At 57.1% G+C, this 22,567-nt stretch overlaps 8 protein-coding genes across 8 annotated transcripts; 2 read left to right on the top strand and 6 right to left on the bottom strand.

The window, feature by feature from the left end:
• Positions 1 to 663: 663 nt before the first annotated feature.
• On the bottom strand, positions 664 to 2,096 carry F5144DRAFT_488797 (Endoribonuclease L-PSP/chorismate mutase-like protein; the record flags this gene model as incomplete). Its single annotated transcript, XM_066785683.1, has 6 exons — positions 664 to 784; positions 875 to 1,036; positions 1,134 to 1,225; position 1,398; positions 1,553 to 1,937; positions 2,018 to 2,096. 6 exons carry the CDS (start codon positions 2,094 to 2,096, stop codon positions 664 to 666), a joined length of 840 nt encoding a protein of 279 aa, XP_066643875.1.
• A 684-nt stretch (positions 2,097 to 2,780) lies between these two features.
• On the bottom strand, positions 2,781 to 5,426 carry F5144DRAFT_261257 (uncharacterized protein). Its single transcript, XM_066783540.1, has 3 exons — positions 4,763 to 5,426; positions 2,993 to 4,649; positions 2,781 to 2,926 (listed from the first exon to the last, which is right to left on the bottom strand). Exons 1-3 carry the CDS (start codon positions 5,088 to 5,090, stop codon positions 2,881 to 2,883), a joined length of 2,031 nt encoding a protein of 676 aa, XP_066643876.1. The 5' UTR covers positions 5,091 to 5,426; the 3' UTR covers positions 2,781 to 2,880.
• Positions 5,427 to 5,472: 46 nt separating this feature from the next.
• On the bottom strand, positions 5,473 to 7,753 carry F5144DRAFT_491676 (uncharacterized protein; the record flags this gene model as incomplete). Its single annotated transcript, XM_066785876.1, has 2 exons — positions 5,473 to 5,597; positions 5,758 to 7,753. The coding sequence occupies 2 exons, from the start codon at positions 7,751 to 7,753 to the stop codon at positions 5,473 to 5,475; spliced, it is 2,121 nt and encodes a 706-aa protein (XP_066643877.1).
• Positions 7,754 to 10,454: 2,701 nt separating this feature from the next.
• F5144DRAFT_261413 (uncharacterized protein) lies at positions 10,455 to 12,127 on the top strand. Its single transcript, XM_066783541.1, has one exon. It carries the CDS (start codon positions 10,556 to 10,558, stop codon positions 11,906 to 11,908), a length of 1,353 nt encoding a protein of 450 aa, XP_066643878.1. The 5' UTR covers positions 10,455 to 10,555; the 3' UTR covers positions 11,909 to 12,127.
• Position 12,128: 1 nt separating this feature from the next.
• Positions 12,129 to 12,794, bottom strand: F5144DRAFT_261422 (uncharacterized protein). Its single transcript, XM_066783542.1, has one exon. The coding sequence runs from the start codon at positions 12,690 to 12,692 to the stop codon at positions 12,348 to 12,350; it is 345 nt and encodes a 114-aa protein (XP_066643879.1). The 5' UTR covers positions 12,693 to 12,794; the 3' UTR covers positions 12,129 to 12,347.
• A 316-nt stretch (positions 12,795 to 13,110) lies between these two features.
• Positions 13,111 to 13,947, bottom strand: F5144DRAFT_261424 (uncharacterized protein). The gene has a single exon (XM_066783543.1). The coding sequence runs from the start codon at positions 13,758 to 13,760 to the stop codon at positions 13,149 to 13,151; it is 612 nt and encodes a 203-aa protein (XP_066643880.1). The 5' UTR covers positions 13,761 to 13,947; the 3' UTR covers positions 13,111 to 13,148.
• A 1,570-nt stretch (positions 13,948 to 15,517) lies between these two features.
• Positions 15,518 to 17,924, top strand: F5144DRAFT_474726 (uncharacterized protein; the record flags this gene model as incomplete). The annotated part of the gene is made up of 2 exons (XM_066785026.1): positions 15,518 to 15,830; positions 15,889 to 17,924. Coding segments are annotated over 2 exons (2,349 nt in total), but the record flags the coding sequence as incomplete, so codon positions are not given.
• A 912-nt stretch (positions 17,925 to 18,836) lies between these two features.
• Positions 18,837 to 22,204, bottom strand: F5144DRAFT_575096 (peroxisomal hydratase-dehydrogenase-epimerase). The gene is made up of 6 exons (XM_066789057.1): positions 21,775 to 22,204; positions 20,470 to 21,693; positions 19,993 to 20,415; positions 19,739 to 19,884; positions 19,233 to 19,688; positions 18,837 to 19,160 (listed from the first exon to the last, which is right to left on the bottom strand). Exons 1-6 carry the CDS (start codon positions 21,931 to 21,933, stop codon positions 18,884 to 18,886), a joined length of 2,685 nt encoding a protein of 894 aa, XP_066643882.1. The 5' UTR covers positions 21,934 to 22,204; the 3' UTR covers positions 18,837 to 18,883.
• Between the last annotated feature and the right edge of the window lie 363 nt (positions 22,205 to 22,567).

A 22,567-nucleotide genomic window follows, 5' to 3' on the forward strand; every position in this document is an offset into this window, starting at 1 on the left:
TGAGCGCGAGCGCGAGCGCATGCTCAGTGGTGTGAGTGTGCTTAGTGCGGGTACGGGCGCGGGGGTGTATGGGATTGGTGCGGGCGGAGGAGGGACAGATAGTAGGGGGGTGAGTGCCATGGTGGCCGAGAGCCCGGCGGTGGTGTCGCCGCCGACGGCGACGGCGGGGCCGGGCGAGGGCGTCGATTATTTGAGTGCGAGGCCGGTGGCGGGGCAGGGGCAGGGGCAGCAGCAGCAGCAGGGGCCGGGGAGTCCGTTGAGGAGGAGTATTTTCTCGGAGGATATTAGTGGGGGGGAGGAGAGTAAGCCGCCGAGAGGGGGTGGTTGAGTAAGTTGGGATTGGGGGATCTGATGTTGTAGATGGGGGAAATATGGGATGATGGGTGTACTGAGGGGCATTGTTAGGGTTATGGTCACTCCTTTGGCGGGTTTCAACGATGATGCGTGTAGGTATCGGTTTTTTCTTTTGGCATTGCTGGGTAGCGATGGTTGTAATCCGGCGCTGTTGGGGGTTCACTCGTCAATATTGACGGTATACGAATGATACGCAGCTTAATGTTCATGGATTTTTTATATCAGGGGTCGGCCATCCACTCCGTTGTGCCTCAAAATCAATCACCTTTCTACGGGAACCTCCTTCCACAGCAACCCCCCTCCCCCTTTCTAAACATCCCCCTTCTTCGCCGTCACCTCAATCTCAATCTTCATCACCTCCTCCATCAGCCCAGCCTGAACCATAGTCGCCGCGGGCCGGACGTCCCCAAACCACTTCTTCAGAACCGGCCTACACTGTTTTAGTCGTCCTGTACCATTATCATTGGCGCCATCCCCAAAGAACAGCAACCATCACCACAACCCCCGAGTCAAAACTTACCACGTCTTCTCAAAATCCCGCCTATCCGGCAGGGTATACTGCACCCTCACCACATCCCCCATCTCAGCCCCTGCCTCAGCCAGCGCCGCGGCGATGTTCTGCATGCATTGCTCCGCTTGCTCGGCCACGTCGTCTGAGATGGCGCCCGTCTTGTAGTCGTATCTGTGTTTTGGTCATACCATGAGTAACCTGAAAAGAACTACAAATACGATTAAACCGCTTTAACAAGACCGTGGCAAGAAGAAAAGAAAGGGCTCACCCCGTGCAGCCCGACACGAAGACCATGTCGCCCGAGACGACGGCGCGGGAGTAGCCGATCTGGGCTTCGAAGGCCGAGCCGGAGGAGATGAGCTTGCGGGTGGTCATGTTAGGGGTGGTGGAGGGAGTACTGGGAATGAGAACAGTGAAATGGAAAGAGATCTTGGGTGGGTGTGAGAGAGGAGAAAGAAAAGATGGTCATGGTTGAGTCACGGAGCAAGCGCCGATGGGAGCCGGGGGGTGGGCGACCTAAGTCAACCCTAACCCTTCCGAGTGTTACCCCTTTCTCCTTGGTCAAGGTCTAGGGAGCTGTGTTTAGTTCAAACAGCTTTCTCTATAATGATAGCAGTTTTTAGTTAGATAAGAGCCTGCGTGCCGCACTATGCTTTATGGCTCATACCCCCCCAAAGACCGTCTCACCAACCCTCCTTCATCCCAAGCCGCTGCTCAACCTTCCTGCGGTCCATCTCCAGATCCCCCAGCACAAGACCCCCTTCCACAAAGAAATCATATCTCCCCAGCACTGTAATCGCCTCCCTCAACCACGAATGGCATGTGGTGCCGGGGCCGGCAAAGACCCGATCGACCAGGGCTTCCCCAATCTCAACGTCGTACGCAATGCGGGCGTGGGGGAAGATATACGTCTTGTCCCGGACGCAGCACTCGTCGGTCCAGAATCCGCCCTCGCGGAACTCGTAGATGGTGCCCTCTATGCTGGGGTCGTTGGGGTCTTCGGTGGCATAGAAGCCAATCTCGAATCTGGAGGAGGGGAGGTTAGTCGATGTGAAGAAAGGTGTGCGAGAAGCTGTGTGAGAACAGGAGGTGGGATGTCTTGCCGTTTTTCGAATTCTGTTTCTTGAGGGTTTGCATCGGTGAAGGCTATACAGAGCCATCGTCCATGGCCTTCCACGCCCGGCTTGGGAGCGTGTGGGAGGTAGTAAGTATAGTGGTCAAGGTCGGGCATGGTTCAAATTCACGGAGCTAGGGAGTGAAAAAGGCGGCGGTGCTTCGTTAATGGCGTGGGTTTGGATGAAGGGCGAGAATGAGGTCTTTATATCTGAACGTGAAGTATGGTACCCCGGGATCCCTAATTGACCTCGTCCATTGCCGTTCTTTAATAAGTAGTTCGAAGCCCCCGGGGTCGTTGCGCTGTTGGTTAATAAAGAGGCAAAGCAGTTCTGAGGGCGTAACCGGACCTGCCCAGCTTGGTCTATAGTTGGGTCTTTGTTATCAGTGATTCCAACACTCGATGTTTGCGTGGTTGAGACACAACATGGGGCGTTTTTGGCGCCATAGCTTCTGCGCCTCTTTTTGCCCCGAGTTGGCCTGAAGCCCCTTCGCTGTGGGGGAACGCTTAGTGTAACTGGAAAGGAGCATGGGAGGCAACCCTCAATGCCAGCCAGTAAAACATTGTTCCTCTTAGAGTGGTGGCAGCGGGGTTGGTAGCAAAATACAAATTACAGAATTTCTGGCCATTGGCACGCCCACCCGCTGTCGCAATGGGGGCACCGTAGGGTATGAAGCTATCGCTGACGCCCCTCGGCCACATAGGCTCAAACACGGCCAGCCAGACAACACATTCAGCTCCCGCATAGAACTACCTCAGGTTGGTTATACAGCACCTAAAACAATACCAACTGCGCCTGTCCACCACACCACTCATGAAACGGTTTTTGCCCCAAACTCCAGACACTGGGGATAACCAATGCTGCGCTATCGAAACTGCGACGTCTATCCTCCACCATGCCTCACGCAAGCATAGAATGCGACCGAATCCCCTTAGGGCCCAGTTCACTGTCACCAAAGTTAGCATACAATGCATCCCAAGCGAATCATGAAACACCACAGACAAAAACTCACTTATAATCAACGCGACTCAAACTCATCAACCGCTGCGCCTCCAACCCCTGCGCGTCAAAGTTATGTATGCAAAACGCCAGGCGCGCCGCGACCTGCGCGCCCAGGAACATGGCCTCCTCGAAGCCATGCTTGGTCCACTCGGTAAGGTAGGCCGGCAGCGGCGCCAGGCGAATGTTAGTCGGGGTCTGGCTGTGGAAGTGGTGGCTCGTGCTGTTGGCGGCGTCGCCCGCGTTAGAGCCCGCCACGTTGGCACCGGGCACGCCCAGGTTCGCCGTGGTCGCCGCCTGCAGGAGGGGGTTGACGTTGCTGGTGGTGGGGAGCGGGTGCGGCGCTCCGGTGAAGGAGGAGGTGGGTGTCTGCGAGCCGGTTCCCGAGGGCGTTCCGATGTTGGAGGGAAGCTCCGAGGTGAACATGGTGGCAGAGCTGGGGGAGACGAGGTGGCGCGCCTGGAGTGTTTGCAGGATGTTGTCGCGGAGGCCGCGGATGCGGGCGCCGTTGCCGACGAAGACGATGTTCTCCCAGCAGCCGGGGCGCATGTACATCTCCTCGATGCTCTGAATGGCATTGTAGATGGCCATCACGATGCGGTCGATTTCGGCGCGGTCGGCGAATTGGAAGCGCTCGAGGCCGATCTCAATATCGCGGCGCACGCGCCGGGTCACGCGCTCTGTCGCTGTCGTGGCGGTTACAGTTGGTTGGGCTTCGGAGGGCTGTGGTTGTTCCTCGGCGGCCGCTTCTGCCTTGGGTGCCTCCCCAGTTTCGCCTTCTGTCGCCCCCTCGACTGCGGCGGCCTCTTTGACACCGCTATCCTTGGCCGGCTGGGTAACCGGGACATCCTCCGTGATCACCTCTTCGTAGTGGAACAGGCTCCGGAATCTTTTCGAGTTGGGTAGTCTGGCTGCCTTGGCAGCATCAGCCGCGGCGTTCTCCTTATCCTTCGGTTTCCGCCCGGGCTTCCCCTTCTCCGCCTTCTCCTTTTCCTTCTTGGCTAGAAATTCCCTGGTCTGCCCGCTCACCACAATGTTCGCGACATCCAGCACACCATCATCTTCAGTGTCTTTCGCCTCGCCATTCGCCCCAAGCTCGTCATCCACAACCGGCACAGCACTCCTCGGCTCTGCAGCTTTTAGCCCCTCGCTGGCTGGTGCCGCCGCTGCAGTTAGAGGCACATTGTCTGTCTCCGCGGGCAGCTCCATCAATCCCGGCTGTTCGGGCGCATACGGTAGCACCTCGCAGATGGCGCTCCTCTTCAGCTGCTCGGCCATCTCGTGATCGAACCCCTTCGCTTCCAGCAGTTTGACCAGCCGCTTCGTAAAAGCTTCCCCGCCACTGGCCCCTTCGGCGGACCCAACATCCCTCTGCGAAACTACGCGGCCATCGTAGATACACGTGATGTCGACCTTCTCGAAGCCGACGTCGACGACCGTCATGTTGGGCCACTTCAGGCCGTACTGGGTGGCGATGCCGCTGTGGATGAGGCAGAGGGCGGGGGTCTTGGTCTTCTCGAAGACGTAGCGGGTGATGGTCTCGCAATCGGGGCGGGTCCACTGCGGGGAGGCCATGAGCATGACGGGTGTGTTGTGGTAGGTGGTGGTGAGCTGGGCGTGGACGTGCTCGAGGAAGGCGAGGAAGGCCTCCATGTTTGCGATGCGGCCGGCTGTAGAGGACGTCATTGTCAGAAACACTCCCACAACCCCAATCGCAAGCGCAGTCGCACCAAGCATAGGTAGGGCAAAAGAAAGAAAAAAGGAAGGGGGTCAGTAAACGCACCCTGAATCGGATAGACCGCACCCTCAGCCGAGTCCATATCCTCCACATACTCCCACTCCTCCTCCCCAGCCCCAGCAGCCGCACCCACATCAACACCCACCCCAGCAGCACCCGCACCCGCAGCACTTGCAGCACCCCCCACCTTCTTCCGCTTAAACGTATGATGGGCCCTCCAATCGCCCGACTCCTCGTCGCGGAACATGCGCGTGGGGAAGCGGTGCACGGGCGGGGTCAGCTCGTTGCAGCCGAGCTGGGCGAGGGTGGTCTGGCTGCCGGGGCAGACGACGAGGACCTGCTCTTCGCGCCACTTGCCCGTCTGGCTCGACATGGCGGCGGCGGTGGTGGTGGTGATCTCGGCTGGTTGTGGTGTGGTGTGTGGTGATGGATGATTGACTGGGTGAGGTGAGGTGGATGCGCAACGCGGCGCAATGCAAAAAAGGATTATTTATTCTGGGGGTTGGGGAATCGTAAAGGAGTGGCCTGGTGGTGGTTTGCGCGGTAGCACGGGGTTAATTGATGTTTTGTTGTCGCGGCGGGTCGCGGTGGGTTGTGTGAGTTGTGCAGATACCGATAACCTTAACAGGTCGGTAGTGCAGTGCTGGTAGCTGGGTCGCGGTTGCAGATGGGAGTTAGCACTGTGGTTGTAGCGGCGCGTGCACGCGTCATTGGGGGCAGTGGGATGAGAATTGTTTTTTTGGTAGTTACCTATTTCAATTTAATATTACATAAGTCAATTTGGTCAATCTGGTCAATCTGGTCATTCTAGGTACAGGATGGGTGGAATCACGGTAATAACGGGTACATGCGTACCCAACGTGCCAACCAAACCCGCTTTCTGTAAATGTAGACAATTGTCTAGCCAATGTCCCTGCCAACCTCATGCATCCTGTAACCCGTAGTCTGTCCATATCATGGTGATGGTGCGAAAAGGGTCATTAGAAGCAGGTCGCAGAAATCGGATAATCTTGGGAGCCTGTGGTTTGCAACCGCCGCACCCAGGCCCCAATTCGTGGACGGCGGCATCATCCATCTCTCCAAGTACACCTTCTCCGCCCTAGACAGCTCTCTTGCTTCCGTCAACCTCCACCTGCGCTCGGCCTCCTCTTTCGCTTTGCGTAAGACCTCCTCCTCCTCTTCCGCTTCGTACAGGGTGCACAGGGTGCATTCGGTGCATTTCTTCTTGGTTGGATCGGCCCAGAAGTGGTTGCAAAAGTGTTGGTAGCTGCGATTAGGGCCCTTGCCGGTAATGTCTTGGCGGCAGACGTAGCACATCTCGTAGCCGCAGGGGCAAGTCATCTTATTGCAGCCCGAGCCCCTGACAAACGACGTGTTGCAGCGCGGGCACACTCGCTTGATGGCCAGGCTCATGGCCTGCTCGATCTGGGTGCGCAGCGCGTCGAGCGAGTCCACGTGACACACATGCACGTCCGTCCAACCCTTCTCGCAAGACAGACAGGACTTGCGCTCGCAACCAGGTCTTCGGCATTTAAATTGTAGTCCACGATTGCGCTCGCGACGGCGGATGACGGCCTCGCACATCTCGGATTGGAAGCGCCTAACACAATGGAGGATCATATCGTCGATGAGAGTCGTCGTGATAAAGAGGACGAGGAAGACGACAATAATCGGCATGTAAGCAAGGGCCACGAGCGCCGCAAAGAAAGGGGTGCAGCAGATGCCCAAAATAGAGAGGCAGATGCCCAAGATACAGACGAAAGGGAGGCAGCAGTAGCCCAAAATGGCGAGGAGATACCCGTTGACCTGGGTGGTCCGGGGGTAGAAGTCGGACCGGGTCACAGGCTGGTAGGTTTCGTCGACCTCCGCGTAGCCGCAAAAGGGACAACGGGCAAGCGGGAGGTTGCTCGCCGCAAGGCTGTATTCCGCGAGGCGGTCCTGTAGCTGGCGTAGAAGTTCGGGGCCGTTATCTGCCTGGAGCACCGCCCGTTCGAATTGCTCGTTGCAAATGTCGCCTTTGCATCCCTCGGAGTCGACGGCGATGCACCGAAGACCTCCAGTCTCTTGGTTGATGCTGCGCTGCCAGCCCTGGCCGAAAACGGCTTCTGAGGCGCTGTGTTGCACGCACCGGAAGCACAGCATGTGGCCGCGGTTATTGCACGAAGTGAACTCTTCGAAAACACCCTCGTCAAAGCAGCACGCACATTCGATCATGCTGCCGGTCTGCTCTGCCTCCAAGTTGTTCAGACGCGAGGCCATCTTGTAATCCTCCGCTTCGCGGGCAGCTCGTGCTTGTTTTTTGAGGGGTGCAATGAGTGCTGCAAAAAGCTCTCGGTCGAGCTCGGCGTTGCCGGTTGATCTGAGTGTGGGTGTTGTCGAGCCCTGGCCTGTCGGCTTCCAGATCACCAAGGGATGGTTCTCAGCGTCGGTGGTTGACACGGGTTTCCGGCGTCGAAAGAGCGAGGAGATTGTGAAGCGCCACGATTTGGACGAGAGGTCGACCAGTGTTTGGCGCGCGTCGAGGTAGGAATAGTTGTTCTCGGCTAGAACAGCGTTGATGGCCGAACGAGAGAGTCCCTTGAATTCGCGCCAGGCGAGGCTCTTCGCGGCTTGCTTGTATTCCGGGCTCCTAAAAGTCTCTTTCTTGGGAACCAACTCTTCTTCTGCCTGACCGGGTTCGATCGCGACTCTCCAACGGCCTTTGACCCACGAAATGTTGTTCTTCAATAATTCGTCTGCAACAAGAGATAGTCTGGATTCACCGTCGAAGCTGGCGAGCATGTCCCGGAAAACCTCGATTTGGATGTTTGGGAAGATTGCAGCAAGCGCGTCGAGACAGGAATTGAGTTCCCTTAAGTCGGGTCGTTCTGGTTCGGGTGTCATGTGATCTTCGTCCACGGTGTGCCTAGGCGTGGCGACAGCTGCCTGCTCCAAGCTCAGCGTCGTCGAAAGCGAGGAGGTGCTCTCGGACGGCGCCATGCTCGACCTCCCGCCGCCCTCCACCGAGGCAGCACCCAGCAGGTCTGCGAACCCCATAACGTGCGGTCTACCGGTGCGTACTGTTTCGATAGTACCATGCTGTGTGTGTGATTATTCCGGTCGTGCGCTATCGATACGTCCCGCGGTGATGTTTGAGCATGTTGCCGTCGGCCTGTTGTTAGGTAAGCCCTAGATGTTCGTTGGAGGTTAAGGTGATCGCGGGTCAGTTGGGGTTTATTTCATGACTAAGTTTATTTTATGGGTCTGTGCGGGTATCACCGGTTGGCGAATGGAAGCACCAGTTCAGAAATGAATGACACTTGACGCCAAGCCCAGACCACCCACAGTCGGGTGGAGGTAGGTACCAAGCCAACAATCACCACAGCTCCCATCTCTCAACACGTTGATTTTGATCAATTCAGCAGAATTTGAATCGCTGAATTTAACTACAATCAGATCGCTAGATTTAACTTGTTTGAACAGCTCCATTTTAGTCGGGTTTAATCGCGTTTTGATTGACCAAGTTGCTCCCCTGGGTTGAGGCTGACAGGGCCACTGACACCCACCTGCACCCGCTGCACCGCAGCTGCCATTACAACCACCACCTCAGTTAGAGCCACTGCAGCCACTGCAGCCACTGAGGTAGGTTGCCAACCTTCCGACTGCGAACCTTCACAGTACGAACGACCTTATGCAAGCATTTCGCACGTTAGCATGAGCCTAGCTTGGCGCCAAGTTGTCATTCACTTTTGAACGTGCTTCATATGGAATGCCTGGGGGCCCAGGCTAGTGTAGAAAGCTCGATGGAAATTCCATTTCTGCCTTTCCCGCTAACTTAGGTACCTAGGTAAGGTAGGTAGGTACCTGCTGTCAGGCAAAAATGCCGAGCAGCCAAGTAACTCCAACGAAGTACCTTGATCTAATTTCTTTTGCTCGGTTTCCGTTGCCTCCTTTTCTTTTCTTGGTTTCTTTTACTTCTGTCTCTTTTCTTGCCTTTTTGCTCCCCTTTGGAATTCGACTTTAGCCAGAGGGAGGCGACCTGTAACTCGGGATCAAACTGCCTCACATGAGTTCACCGTTCCCACATTTCTCCCATGTTTCCTTCGCGGGGCTGCATCGCTGCATTGCTGCAAGACAAGAGTTATCGCCACCGTCACTCTCAAAATGTGTCAGCTCGTATCTCATAAAAGGCTCCATCATATCTCAGATTCGAGGATGCATGTCTGGGTTCCTTGTTTCCGATGGAGACAAGCCCGACGTTAGCCTCAGCAGCGACAGGAGTTACGAAGCACAGCTTACATCATTGCATGCATGGCCCTTCATGCGGGTACTTCGTATGTACGCCCCATTTTTCAAACCATCACCGGTCACAATTTTCAACTTTCAACTTTCAACATTCGGGAATAAATCATCAGCCTCGCCACCAGCTGCCTCCTTTCTTCTTCTGACCGACCGTCCGAATTTGGCAAGCTTCCACGTCCCCGACCGAGTATCGGCACCCGGTCGCGGTGATGGCTAGCTTAAGCTTCCCAGTCGGTGTAAAAGATGCGAGGCGTGCCTGACCCAGCGAATGGAGAAAGCAAGCGAGTGAGACATCAACTGCATCCAATAACTAGTTACCCGTTGGTGTTGCGCAAAGCGACACCTCTCGGCATGCGGGGCATTAACTATCTTTCTGTCGGGTGCGCTGCCCGCCTTTTGGGGAAATTCTGCTCCTTCTCCGCCATTCGACTCGGGCACTTCTCTCTCTTCCTGACTGCTAGTTAGGTAGATGGTTTCAGTTGTTCTGTTGAGTGCCACCCGAGGGCTTTCTCAGCAGCTGATGATGGAACCAGACCACCGAGTACTCCCGTCGGGCGTACTCACAGCCGAGAGTAAAAGAGCCGCCTTGACAGCTGTGCAGCCGGTCTCTCGTCAGCTCGCCTGCACTGCTTACACAGTCCACCCGACCTGGAAGCCTTCTCGAAGCAACGATCCCCCGTTAGCTCAGATCCGCGATCGGACGGCGGGTGATCACAGCTCACACCCACATCGGCGCCTCTTCACGTGCTGCCCAGGCACAGCAGGAGTCAAGTCGACATGTTCATTCCTAATCTGTATGCACACCGAGTCGATGAGTCGATCGCAGAAAAGGCGGCCAGCGGCGCGTTGCATCCGTCACACCTCCTTTCCGTCACACGGGGGGCGGGCCCGTTGCTGCTCACCGCCCACCGCCAGTCCGCTCTTTCGGGACCCAGCGGTCCGCACTTCGTCGCTGGGAATCCACCCGGGCCCAGCAATTCCATGTGGCCCTGTCGTGGCTTGCAGATGTGCTCGAGCGGCGGGCCCTGTAACTGGCCGCTAATGCACCTGCTCCCCTGTCTCTCCGGGAGGCCTGGCCCTGAACGGGACCAGCGGTCGTGTGTGTCGTGGTCTGCCCCCCCTGCTGTCTTGAGCTCACCGACTTCTTGCCCCTCTGTAGATTTTTCGGTGTCGGTGCGGTGCCTCTTTCGCCTCGTTTCTTGGGTTCCCGATGCACCGCCAACGTGCCAGCGTGCCAAAACTGCCCAACTAACGCAAGGGGCAGCGGGGCTCCGGGGCACGATTTTCAGGTTCTGCATGCCTGTCTCCCCGGCAAAAGCTGATGGTCGGCGCTGTCACAGCCGAGTGATTGGTTGAGGCCTTTGTCAGACGCAAAAACGCAAGCTCTGCTTGGCGGTGTATAAGTCGGTCTTCTCACCCGTCGATCGTCCCATGTACATATCCCACCCGTACTTTATTTCAGTCTTCACGTCGGTTCCTGCCGTCTGTCCTGCAGCTCCTCGATCCGATGGGCGCAGCTGACCCTCTTTGGCTATTGGTGGTTCTCGTCGTGCCAGTATGGACTCCCTTCCCGTCGAGCTGGTCCAACTTGTCTATGATTACTGCGATGGCCCGTCCGTAAGAGCCCTCCGTCTAGCGTCGGGCAGGTATGCCGACGTAGGCTACGAATACCTCATCGAGCCGCACTTCAACGCCGTCGAGTGGCGAGACGACATCTCGCGCCTGCGCTCCATCGCCGGCCACGACCGTCTCCGCGGCAGCATCCGGTCCCTCACCTTCAACTTCACCAAAGTCGACGAGTACACCGCCCGCCACACCTCCTTCTTCCAGCATTACTTTGAGGAGCCCGGAGAGCGCAATGCGCTCCTCCAGGATGCCTGGGTCCGGTACTACGAGCTGGAAGAGACCGCCCGCAAGCTCCCGCCCTTCCACTCCCGCTCCACCACCGTCGAGGAAGCCTTCAAGCGGCTGCCGAACCTCAAAGACCTCGAGATCACCCTCACGAAATGCCCCTACGACATCCCCCTCCTCCAGGAAGTCTTCCAGGCCGGCATCGGTCGCAAGCGCGACCGCAACCAGGTCTGCAAAAACATGAACGCCATCGTCTCGGCCATCCGCCACATGCGCCTGTCCTCCCTCTCCATCGACCAGCTCCCGCTCGAGATCTTCCGCCTCGCCAACGACCGCCGCCACTGGTTCGACTGCGCGCGCTCCTTCTCCAGCCTATCCCGCCTGAGTCTGGTCCTCGACACCCCCGCCAACCTGCTGCCCTCGGCACGGCACCGCGCCATCAACGGCCTCGGCGGCGTGCTGCACTACAGCGTCAACCTGACCCACCTCAGCCTCGCCTTCCACAACTACCACTCACCCATGCAAAAATTCCACCTCTCCTTCGCCGCACTCTTCCCCGGCGGCGGCTGTGGCGGCGCTCCCGAGTTCACCTACGCCAAGCTGACCGACCTCAAGCTCGAGGGCATCAGCTGCGGCGAGGCCGACCTCAAGAGCTTCCTCCTCCGGCACGGCGCCACGCTGGAGCGGCTCCGGCTTGGCGGGCGCGGCCTGGCCAAGCCCGACGAGTGCAGCATGGGCGGCGTGCACCTACACGAGGGCTCCTTCCGCGGCCTGTTCTCCGGCCTGCGCGGCAAGATGCCCCGCCTTGGCCGGTTTCACATGGAGGGTGACGCTGCCGCGGGTGATTACATGGCTAGTTCGCGTGAGGTGTATTTGTTTAGCCCCGTGACGGATGATGAGTGGGAGCCGATCGTGTTGGGTGGGGAGGAGAAGCAGCGCGCGGAACGCCGGGAGGGGCTGGCGGCGTGCGTTAAGACGGTGAATTGCTTGGGGCTGGAGAAGTTTTTGGTGGATGGGGGGGAGTATCCGCGGTTGGGGAGGGAGGTGGTGGCAAGTTAGTGATGCTGCTTTCCTTTCCCCGGTTGGCGGTGGTCATCGTGATTTTCCAAAAGGCATATACGACATAATCTTGCAACAACATCAACAACACACGACACGGATGTAAATATCACGACTCACGACTCTCACGACTTTGTTCAGTTCAGCAACACATTAGATTTGGGGTTAGGTTCTTTTTTTAAACGGTGTCGGGCGCAATATTAGATAGAATGCAAGCAATTGTCGGTAGACATAAATAGCATCCATCCATCCTCTTACAGTCCTATTTCTCTCCTCAAGCCTCCAAACTTCCCATGTGCCATGAGCAGCTGCCAATCTCGGATCACCTACAGATGGAGAAGCAGTCTCTCAAAGGTCACCCCGGCGGTCTCAGACTGCCATCATCTCCGGCGTGGCACGGGCGGCGCACCACGTTACCCCTCTTGTCTCCGAGGTTACCTCACACTGACTTGAGAGTAAAAGATAACGCCGAAAACTCGGCCGACTCGGGTCCCCCCAGCCGGATGACAAGTCCAAGTCTCAACAAGTTTTCAACACTTACACAAGACAAAACTAGCGCAGCGGGGCCTCTCGCATGCATACATACAATGACAATATAAAGATGTACGGTGCTTAGAGAGAAAGAAGTGTGTGGCCCCCAGCTCGACCAGCATATACTGATCTGTACTATACATTGCCCGCCCAGCCGCAACCAAACAAAAAAGACGATACAAATCGGCAACGGCAACGGCACGGCGTAGTGCAACGGCTCCAACGGTCGGCGGACGGCACGACGCGGGACCATGCCACACAATACTACACTACACCGCACACACCACACAACACAAGCACAGCCTTGCGTTAGCCTCGTCCGGGCGGACCCCAAGTCTCACACTACACGACTCGACATACGTAATGATAGGAGGGGCGGAGGCTCGGAGGCTCGGAGAGTGTGGAACGTATTGCAGTAACTAACTGGTTGTTTGTTTGTCTGGCTTGCAACGCGATATGCCGGTAGTTGCGGGGGCTAGTGTTACGTATGGTGTTGCCTCTCTACCTACCTACCTTCATGTTGCTATTCATGGTTTGAGTCGTTGGTGGGACAGGGGCAGAGATGTGATAAACCCCCAAGAGCTGAAGTTGATGAGACTCGGATGCCGCACTTCGCCGCTAGGGGGTGGGTGAAATGTAGAGTGTAGAGTGCGGCTGTCGGATCTGTTCCATTGCAGCGTGGCAGCAGCTCTGATGGTTACCTGGTTGCCTAGGTCGACTTCAAACCCATCTCCGCAAACTTGCTGGCCTCTCGAGCTGGCCGCAGTTCACAGACGCAGGTCAGCACCCAACAAGCCAACCACGATTGAGAGCTGATTTGGGGGCTTGCGTGGTAAGACGACGGCTCGACGGATTCCTTGCGGGGAGGAGGAAAAGAAAGAAAACCTGCTTCGGAGAAGGCAGTGGCCGAGAAAGAGAGGGGAGAAAAAGCAAGGCGGGGTTCCAAGCTGACGAGCATCTGATCGAGCCATCGTTGTCTGCGTTTGTTGGTTGGACAAATGCAACAACAGGCGGCTCGACTTGCCTTGTCAGCTTGTGTCTTCGATCGCGTCTTCGATCTCGATTTCTTTTTCGTCAAATATGCAAGAGCACCGTCGAGTCTCGGAGATTTGTTGGTTACGAAATAGTTACTTGTTGGTCTTCCCATGTTGGGTTCGTGCATGAGAAATGAGAAGGACCGATCAGCTGGCTGCTGGATGGTAGATCTCTCTAACATGGAGGGGCGAGTCAAAGCGGGTGTTGCTGTGGCTTGGAAGTAAGAATAGAAGTTATCCCTTTGGTGCACTTTTTGGTGGTGCTGTTCTGAGTATGATTGGCACATGCATGTTGCACCTACATAAAGTGCCTGTGCCGTGCACCCAACATGTGCCTGTCCGAGACACTCGGGCAATGTTGGTCACTAGGTATCTTTTTTTCTTCCGTGGAAATTGGTGATAAGCTTTGTATGTTGTAAAAATTAATAGAACCGGCGTGACCGGGTGGTACAATAAGAATTGGTATCGGTCGGCTGATCGATGCTGATGGATTGGCAGGGCTGGATGGGAGGATGAGCAGGTCGGCGATGAGAAATGGGAGAGCACATGACGCCATGGATCGCTGGAAGGGCCTGGCTCGCCAGCTCACCTGTGCTCGGGCCTGGCTCTCGGTGGGTTCGGCTAGCAGCCGGGGTGGACCTGACTTGAAAACGGTATTGCATGAACCAGGCCAGGGCCGGGACCAAGAGTGGGGATTTCGGTACCTTTTTTGCGCTTGAACTACCGGGCTCGCAGGCTGTGATCGAGTTAGGCTCTTACACAGTAGGTTGCTTGAGCCGTCTCCCGCGGGACGCAGGGGAAGGGAGAAAATCTACCTTGGGATGTAGGTATGTAATTACATGCATATCACAAACAGACATGCCCGGATTGTTCTCGGTTGGCTCGGGTTAGCAGCTGCGATAGTGCTTATTGCTTTGATATCCTTTGGAAGGCCTGCATCAAAACTCTTCCCTTGGCCGGTGGAGAAACGAAAGAAAGCGCTGGGATCGATCGTATCCAGGGACCTGGACTGCTTTATCGCAGCTGAGCGAGGCTGAGTAAAGCAGAGGCTGTCGATCAAAGAAACTGTTGGAGCCACCACGCCAGGCCGGGAGCTCGGATCGTTAGTTTTTATTTTTCGTTTTTATTTATTTTGTTCTTATTAATGTGAAATACTCGCATTCATCCCACAGTCGAGTCACGATCCCATCCCGCACCTCGGCTTTGTTGGCCAAAACTTCGGCTCCTGATCGCATCATCCATTCATCCACTTCCTGCAGGTGCTTCAGCCTGCCCCTCATCCTGCGGCCGCCTCGACGCCCCTTTGTTCTCTCCCTACCTAACTAACTCCCATGTAAATACCACCCGGACGGCGCAAACTCGGAAAACCAAGCGCTGCTGTGGCTTCTGATCGACAGCTGGATCGTGCGGACCGGCCCCGACGGCGCTGAGATCGTCTCCTTACCCATGTCAATGGCCTTGACCATGGGCCCATCCTCGCCGCCCTTCGCATATTAACTATCAATTTTTGCACAATCAATTGATGTCAGGCACAGAAGGGAGCTGCACACCATCAAATCAAGAATACCACACCAGCCAACCACTCAACCTGGGGCGGAAAGAGTTGCGGGTCTCCACTGTCCTGCACTGTAACCGTGAAGGCCCATCGTCATTGCCGTGCAGGAGTGCAGCAGCACCCAACAACCTTCTCGCGAGTGGGCGAAAGTGGGCGAACCGCGAAACAAAACGCTCGGTCCAGGCGCAGAGACCCCCCTGTCAGGTTAGCTCTGGGCTTGCTTTTTAGCTGGCGCTGTTGGGCTGTTTGCGCGGGATCGCCGGCGGTGCCCACGTCACTCCTAGCCTTTCCAGTGGCCTGGTTCGGCTTGGTTCGGGGGTTGTCCCAGGCCCTTGATTGAAAACAGCGAGGGCGCCCTGTTTGCCGCCCTCCCCCCCTCCTCCCTTCCTTCGACTGCAACAGCCCCAATTTGTTCGTTACGAACATCACACACACACAGCGTGGGCTTGGTGAGAACAGCTGCTCGCGGCGCCGGGCGGTCGACTCACCATGCATCGCGTCTCGGCTCTGCTCCCCTCGTGGGACCGGTCGAGATACAGTTCCCCCGTACCCCCCGTACCCCCGGTTCCTACGAATACCACCAACAAGACCAACACCGCCAGCAGCCCCGCACCACCGCCGCCAAAGGCACCTGGTGCCCTGACCAAGGTCTTTGGGTGGGCCGAGAAGATCGTACCCGCCACCCGAATCAGCATCTCGACGGCACCCACCGCGCCCACCCGCTACGGCCGAGAAACCTATTGGCCGACGAGCCTCGACAAAGAATGCGACAAGGCCGCAAGGATCATCAAGTCATTTTGCTGTAGGTCTCGGTGCTTGGGAGGGTGGTGTGTCTTGGAATTGGGCTAACGGAAACGCAGTTGACGGCTTCCTTTCGCAGGAATTTGACGAGACGGATGAGACCGACCAGACTGATCAGGGCGACCAGGCCAACCAAACCGAGAAAACCGAGCAAATCGAGGCGAATACAGCAGAGCCAAAACCAACACCAAAATACGTCACAAAAAAGATCCCTCCACGAATAATACAGAATGCCGTCGGCCTCGCAGTCTTCTCCTGCATGCGGTCCGGCCTCTGGATGTCGGGTTCCGGAGGCGCGGGCCTGATCACGGCACGCAAAGCCGACGGGACATGGTCACCACCCTCTGCGATCATACTACACACGGCTGAACTGGCTTTCGAAATGGGCGTCGATATCTACGACTGCGTATTGGTGATCAACAGCGTACAGACCCTCGAGCTCTTCACCCGCCCGAAGTTAATTCTAGGAGCCGATGTCAGTTTGAACGTGGGGCCACTCGTTGTGGCCGGAGCACAGGACCCCGAGATCAAGTGGAAGGAGATCAGCGAGACCGTTTTGACCTATGTGAAGGCTAGAGGGAAGCATCAGGCAGTGCGGTTGGACGGGTCCATGGTGACCGAGCGCGTCAACGAGAATGAGAAGTTCTACTGCGCCGGCGTCACCATTCTCGACATTCTCGCGGGTAACATTCCCAAGAACGTGCCCCAGATGCGACCCCTGTTTGAGGTCATCAAGGCCGCCGAGGGCCGCTCCGACTACGACAAGGTGTTGATGGACTGGCTCGCGCAGCAGCCAGCGCCCGGTGATGCCGATATCGAGAGCCCAAGGGAGTCCATTGCGTCCATCACCTCGCCGACGAAGCTAGCATTTGGCGTCCCAGACGCCAACGATCCGGATCCGTTCGGTGTCATCGGCCTAGAGATGGCGGGCATTGAAATTCGAGAGGCCGGCTCCAAGCTCCGGCCGGTAAGCACGCAGTTCGAGTACCAACCGAGCCCCAGCAGCCCGCTGTATGGGAGGTTCAGCCGCCAGAGCATGGATACGTTTGTCTCGAGAAGCAACCGAGGCAGCTGCATGTCAGCGCGGACACAGGCTACCACGTTGACGGATGCGTGCACTCAAACGGATGTGGCGAGCACCACTTTCAGTCGGCCTAACAGCGACGATGGAAAAGATATTGTTGAGAGGCTGCCCACGGTTGTGGAACCCGAGGAAGTCGACTATACGCAAGTCGACACGAGCATTATTGAGAAACTGAAGCGGAGGACGATCGAGCCAGTCGCGCCGGTAGCAGTCGCACCCGAACCAGTCCAGGCTATCGAAACGAAGGAGATCAAGGTTACAGAGGCCATTACCACGACAGAGGTCAAGACTACGGACAAGAAAACCGCCGAGGTAATCAGCCAGACCGTTACTCCGCCCACCCCAATCGAGGGCCCGAGCCCCAAGGCCGCCGACGAACAGGACGAGGACGCCGATGACGAAGACGACGAGGATGAGGAAGACGAGCCCGTCGTCTGTGAGGTCGCAACTGCCTCAGCACAACCGGCCCGGACTTCCATCCAGCGATCCCAGGTCACCCACGTAATTCAAGCCAAGGGTGCGATTGTGACCATCCCGAAGCGGGTACCACCTCCCCTCCCCGCGCGAAGTCCCGCCCGCGCATCCAGAGGAAGCAAGAGCGAGTACGGCGACGTCTCATCTCTGAGGAGCCCCATTCGGAACTCCTTTTTGTCTATCGAGTCGCGAGCCGAGGGCAGCAGAAGCTCCCTCGACGAGACGCTCACCACGCAAGAACCCACCCACCCCGAAACTGGTCAAGGCTCGCCCACGCACACGCAACGCCCCGCCAGCCCGCGACACACCAAAAACACATCCTCGGTCCGCACCGCTGTGGCGGTCAACACCGCCTCCCCATCTCGCCTGCGCACAAGTTCAAGTTCCAGCCCGAACCAAGACGCCAACGCCTCGCCGTCTTCCGCAGTCCCCCCCACCCCGCAGACCCTCGAACCCACCTCCTCCGTTGAGGACGATTCGGAGAAAGAGCCCACGACGCCGCAGACAGCCGAGACAGATTTTGATACCGCCTCCGAGCATCACATCGACACCAAGTCTCTGGATGAGACCAAGGCTCACGGTAACGAGGGGGTCAGAATTGTTTCGGCCACCACGACGCCCGTGGGGAGCGCTAGCGAGCGCGAGAGGGAGGCTGCCACGATACCGGTTGCATGAAATCATTCATCTCATCAAGAAGAAAGAGCAGGGTGGACAAACGCAGGTGTTACAGGTATGACTTTTTTGGATACGGAACGAGAAGAAGAAACATGAAGCATTTCTTTCCATCTCTTGGCTTGTTATGATGATCGCGGATCAAAAGCAAGCATGGCTTCACGACACGCAGATGGTTTACGGTGGGGATTACACCACCCAGGTTTTATTTCGTTTGGGAATGGGAGGTTGGGGTTCAATCGGCCGGCGTTTCTTTGCAGGGGCTAGCTGTCGCCCCTCGAAACTGTCCAGTAACAGCAAGACTACTTTAACTGTCTCGCGCAGCTTAATGGTTTTTGTTTTGGGCGGGTGACGATCGAGACGGGAAGGATCATGGGGCTATATTAGCTAGAGGAAGCACAGATTATGATACCCATCCAAATGGAATGACGACAATTACAATTAAAGAGACTTGAAACGCGATCCAACAGATTACCTCCCTTGATCCTTTAGAAAAGGGCAGATATGTTCAATAACACAACCAAAGTAATAATGGAGTAAATAGATGAACTTAACAGTCAAATAGTGGCAGTCTAACTAACAAGCAATGCTAACCTCCCCTAATCATACATCGCAAAAACGAACCAAACCCTAATAACCAATCCTCAGCCCTAGTACGGGTTCATACAATAGTAGAGCACCATCGCCCGCACCAACGACTCCCAGTCCCCCCTCCCTTTTCCTTTCCCTTTCCCACTCCCCCCTCTATCCCCCCTCGCACCACCACTCCACCCTCCCTCATCACCCTCACCACCCCCTTCACCACCACTACCAAGCCCAGCCCCCTAAACCAACTCAGCAGCAGCGCCCCCAATCGCCAACTTCCCCGTCTCCTTGACCTTCGTCTGGAAAACAACCTTCTTCCCGCCATCCTCCTTCCACATCTCGGTAACCAGCGTCTGGCCGGGGTTGACAGTGCCCGCGAAGCGCACCTTGATGTTCTTGAAGGCGCCAAACTTCTCGTAGACGGCCTTGCCCGCGAAGCCGAAGAAGCACAGGCCGTGCAGGATGGGCTGCTTGAAGCCGCCCATCTTGGCGAAGGAGGGGTCGACGTGGAGGGGGCTTTTTGGGGTGGGGCGGGTTAGTGTCGTTGTTATTGGGAGGGGGTAAATGGAGGGGGGGATGGGGGCTTACTTGTAGTCGCCGCTCAGGCGGTATACGGCGGCCTGCTCCTCGGTGGTCTTCTCCTCGACGACGGCGTCGGGGGCGCGGGCGGGGGGCTTGTTGGCAGCCGTGCTGGCGCCGCGGTCGGCAGGCTTCTTTTGCCCGTCGAAACCGCCGCAGCCCCGGAGGAAGACGGTCATCTCGTTGTAGAAGACGTCCTCACCCGTCTCAGCGTTGACCGTGGTCACGCCCGACTTGACGATGGCGGCGTTGCCCTTGTCGACAACCTCGAGCAACTTGGCCTTGGAAATCAGGCGGCCTGAGGTGGGGACCGGGTACTTCCTGACTTCGAGGTACTGCTCGCCGTGGAGGAGCATCATGGGGGAGAAGTTGGGGACGAGGTCGTCGAGGTTGTAGGGAGTTTCGGCGTCAAAGGGCGGGATCACGCCGAAGGTGGGAATCACTTGGAAGTCGTCGTGGCCCTCGCTAGATGCTTATTAGTTGTGTGCAAGGAAGGAAGAGGTCAGTGGACATACAAGATGTAGCGCAGATCGGTCCGTTTGGCACCAATGCCGAGATTGTACAGCATCGCGTCGCGCTCAGTGAACTTGAACTCGGTTCCCTTGCCCTCGGCCTTCAGCGCCTGCTGGATGGCGTCGAGATACTGGTTCCCACCGGCACTCTACGGAGACGGACGCGTTAACATATCATGTATTCTACATAGGATATTTCATAATGCTATTGTACATGGACGAAGCGGAAGAACTAGCGGATAGAAAGCAAATCATACCTTTCCTGCGCCGCTCCGGTTCTCCATGTTGGCCATGATCTTCTGCAGGCTGTCTTGCGTCTTCTCGGGGTGGTCAGCCCGGCTATCGAAGGTGACGATAGGCTCCCAGTTCTTGACGACCGCCTCAGGGGTCAGCGGCACGTCGACGGGGAAGCCGTGGCCACCGGTGCGCTGCCACCTTGTCTGGCCAACCCAGCCGCTGCCGACCTCGTAAAGGCCGCCCGTGGGGTTGGGCAGCTTGTCGCTGCTGAGAGCGAGCACCAGAGGAGCGATGTACTCGGGCTTGAAGGCCTGCACGAGTTCCTCGGGAAGGATGGTCTTGGTCATGGCTGTGCCAGCATTAGGGGCGATGGTGTTGACGAAGATGTTGTACTTGGCACCCTCGAGGGCGAGGGCACGCGAGAAGCCGAGAATGGCGCATTTCTGTCCGAGTTAGCGATTGTTCTGCACTCTTCCTTGTTATCGTTTATGACTTACCGCCGCAGCGTAGTTGGCCTGGCCAAAGTTGCCATAGATACCGCTGGTCGAGGTAGTGTTGACAACACGGCCGTACTTCTGCTTCAGGAAGTAAGGCCAAGCAGCCTTGGTGACCTTGTAGGTGCCGCGGGCGTGCACATTCATGACGGGGTCCCACAGGTTGTCATCCATGTTGGTGAAAGCCTTGTCCCGGAGGATACCAGCGTTGTTGATAACGATATCAATCCGGCCGAAAGCATCGATGGCGGCTTTGACGACCGCGTCACCGTCTTCGGCCGAGAACTTGGCACCCACAGCCTTGCCGCCCAGCTTCTTGATCTCGTTAACGACATCGTCGGGGTTCGCGAGGTCGTTGACGACGACAGCAGCGCCAGCCTTCGCGAAAGCCAAGCAGTAGGCACGGCCGATACCCGCGCCACCGCCGGTGACGAGAGCGACCCGGCCAGTGAAATCAATCTTTTCGCCCTGCTCATTGCGGCCGAGCTTCTGGGAGTCCTCGAGAAGGGTTACGAAGTCGTTGGGGCCGCTGGGGTACTGCGGGTTGGAGAAGTCGGTCACGCGATCCCACTTCTTGATGAGAGCGCTGGGTGTGTAGCTGTCGTCGCACTTGCACAGCAGGCCAGACGACCGCTCCCACCGGAGCTTGGCGATGTGGCCGCCGCCAACTTCGAAGATGGAGCCGGACTCGGACGTGTTGTTCTTGTGCACGAGCACGGCGACGAGCGGCACGACCCACTCAGGCTTCATGAGGGCCAAGACATCCGGCGGCATGATGGTCTCGGTCATGCGGCTAGCGGCCACAGGGGCGATGACGTTGGCGACGATGTTGTACTTGGCGCCCTCCTTAGCGAGGGTCTCGGTGAAGCCAACCATGGCGAGCTTGGCAGCCGAGTAGTTGGCCTGGCCGAAGTTGCCGAACAGGCCGGCGGCCGAGGCGGTGTTGATGACGCGACCGTACTTTTGCTTGCGGAAGTAGGGCCAGGCGGCGCGGGAGCACTTGTAGCTGCCCCTGACGTGGACCTTGAAGATCAGGTCCCAGTCCTGGTCCTTCATGTTCTTGAAGCTGATGTCGCGCAGAATACCGGCATTGTTGATGAGGATGTCGATGCGGCCGTAGGCCTTGATAGCCGTCTCGATAATCTTGTCACCATTCTCTACACTGTCGTAGTTGGCGACGGCCTTGCCGCCGGCAGCCTTGATCTCGTTGACGACGACATCAGCGGCCTAGACCTGTCAGCTACACGAACTAGAGAATGCCTGGGCGCGTGCCTAGGCGCGTGGACCATAATGATGGGACTAACTGACCTTAGAGTCGTTACCCTCGCCCTTGAATGACCCGCCGAGATCGTTCACCACGACGCTAGCACCGCGCGACGCAAAAAAGGTGGCATAGGCCTTGCCGAGACCGCCGCCCGCGCCGGTGACGACAACGACCTGGCCGTCGAATCGCAATTGGTTCGACATGTCGAGTGTGTGATGTGTGTTTGGGAAATGGGGACGGAACGGCTAGAAAAAAGAGGAAAACAACAAGATTGAGAGTTTCGCAGTAAAGCAAACTACTCGAGGGATTGATTCGGGAAGAAGCACGGCGGGATTGGAAGTTGCGAGCCGGAAACGTTGCAGTTTCTATAAGCAGCACCCTTGACGTATTGTCCGTCGGCAAGCGGTGTCAGTGCTGAGCTGCCGGCGTGTTAAGCCGAGGCAATACGGCTGTCGCTTGCTGGCACATTCCATCCCCACTGTTAGCCACCATTGCCGAGAGTGGGGATGTGGCCTCGCGGCAGGGCCTTTTTCACATGCAACTCGCCCCGGCCGCCATCCTGGTCAACTTCTGGCCAATCAGCCAAGCTCAGCTTCGCGGGTGACCTTTTCCAAACGACTGCACCGGTTGAACGTTTTGCGGCGCGAAGAGACATTACACCTGAGGCAGGGTCATTGCGAAGGCTATCAGTATGAAGAAGTTGGGAATTTACTGTGTAGTGTAACCAAATAATACCAAATCTCAACCCGAAAGTATCGGGACCGACTTCGAGACATCGGATCGATGTGATAGTTGCCGAATTCCTCCAAGCCGAGGCCAGGCCTACCTGCATCATCC

This window comes from Chaetomium tenue, assembly GCF_020726465.1.
Source record: "Chaetomium tenue strain MPI-SDFR-AT-0079 chromosome Unknown F5144scaffold_4, whole genome shotgun sequence".
NCBI lineage: Eukaryota > Fungi > Ascomycota > Sordariomycetes > Sordariales > Chaetomiaceae > Chaetomium > Chaetomium tenue.

What these genes read in the sequence shown, in the direction of transcription:
- F5144DRAFT_261424 (XM_066783543.1), bottom strand. Translation starts at nt 13,760, where the DNA reads ATGTGCCAATCATACTCAGAACAGCACCACCAAAAAGTGCACCAAAGG.
- F5144DRAFT_575096 (XM_066789057.1), bottom strand. Translation starts at nt 21,933, where the DNA reads ATGTCGAACCAATTGCGATTCGACGGCCAGGTCGTTGTCGTCACCGGC. An exon ending in AGGCCAACTACGCTGCGGCG is followed by an intron (nt 20,416 to 20,469) that starts GTAAGTCATAAA and finishes TAACTCGGACAG; the next exon opens with AAATGCGCCATTCTCGGCTT. An exon ending in ACCGGAGCGGCGCAGGAAAG is followed by an intron (nt 19,885 to 19,992) that starts GTATGATTTGCT and finishes CCGTCTCCGTAG; the next exon opens with AGTGCCGGTGGGAACCAGTA.
- F5144DRAFT_261413 (XM_066783541.1), top strand. Translation starts at nt 10,556, where the DNA reads ATGGACTCCCTTCCCGTCGAGCTGGTCCAACTTGTCTATGATTACTGC.
- F5144DRAFT_261257 (XM_066783540.1), bottom strand. Translation starts at nt 5,090, where the DNA reads ATGTCGAGCCAGACGGGCAAGTGGCGCGAAGAGCAGGTCCTCGTCGTC. An exon ending in TGCGGTCTATCCGATTCAGG is followed by an intron (nt 4,650 to 4,762) that starts GTGCGTTTACTG and finishes CGTCCTCTACAG; the next exon opens with CCGGCCGCATCGCAAACATG. An exon ending in TTGAGTCGCGTTGATTATAA is followed by an intron (nt 2,927 to 2,992) that starts GTGAGTTTTTGT and finishes CTTTGGTGACAG; the next exon opens with TGAACTGGGCCCTAAGGGGA.
- F5144DRAFT_261422 (XM_066783542.1), bottom strand. Translation starts at nt 12,692, where the DNA reads ATGGTCCCGCGTCGTGCCGTCCGCCGACCGTTGGAGCCGTTGCACTAC.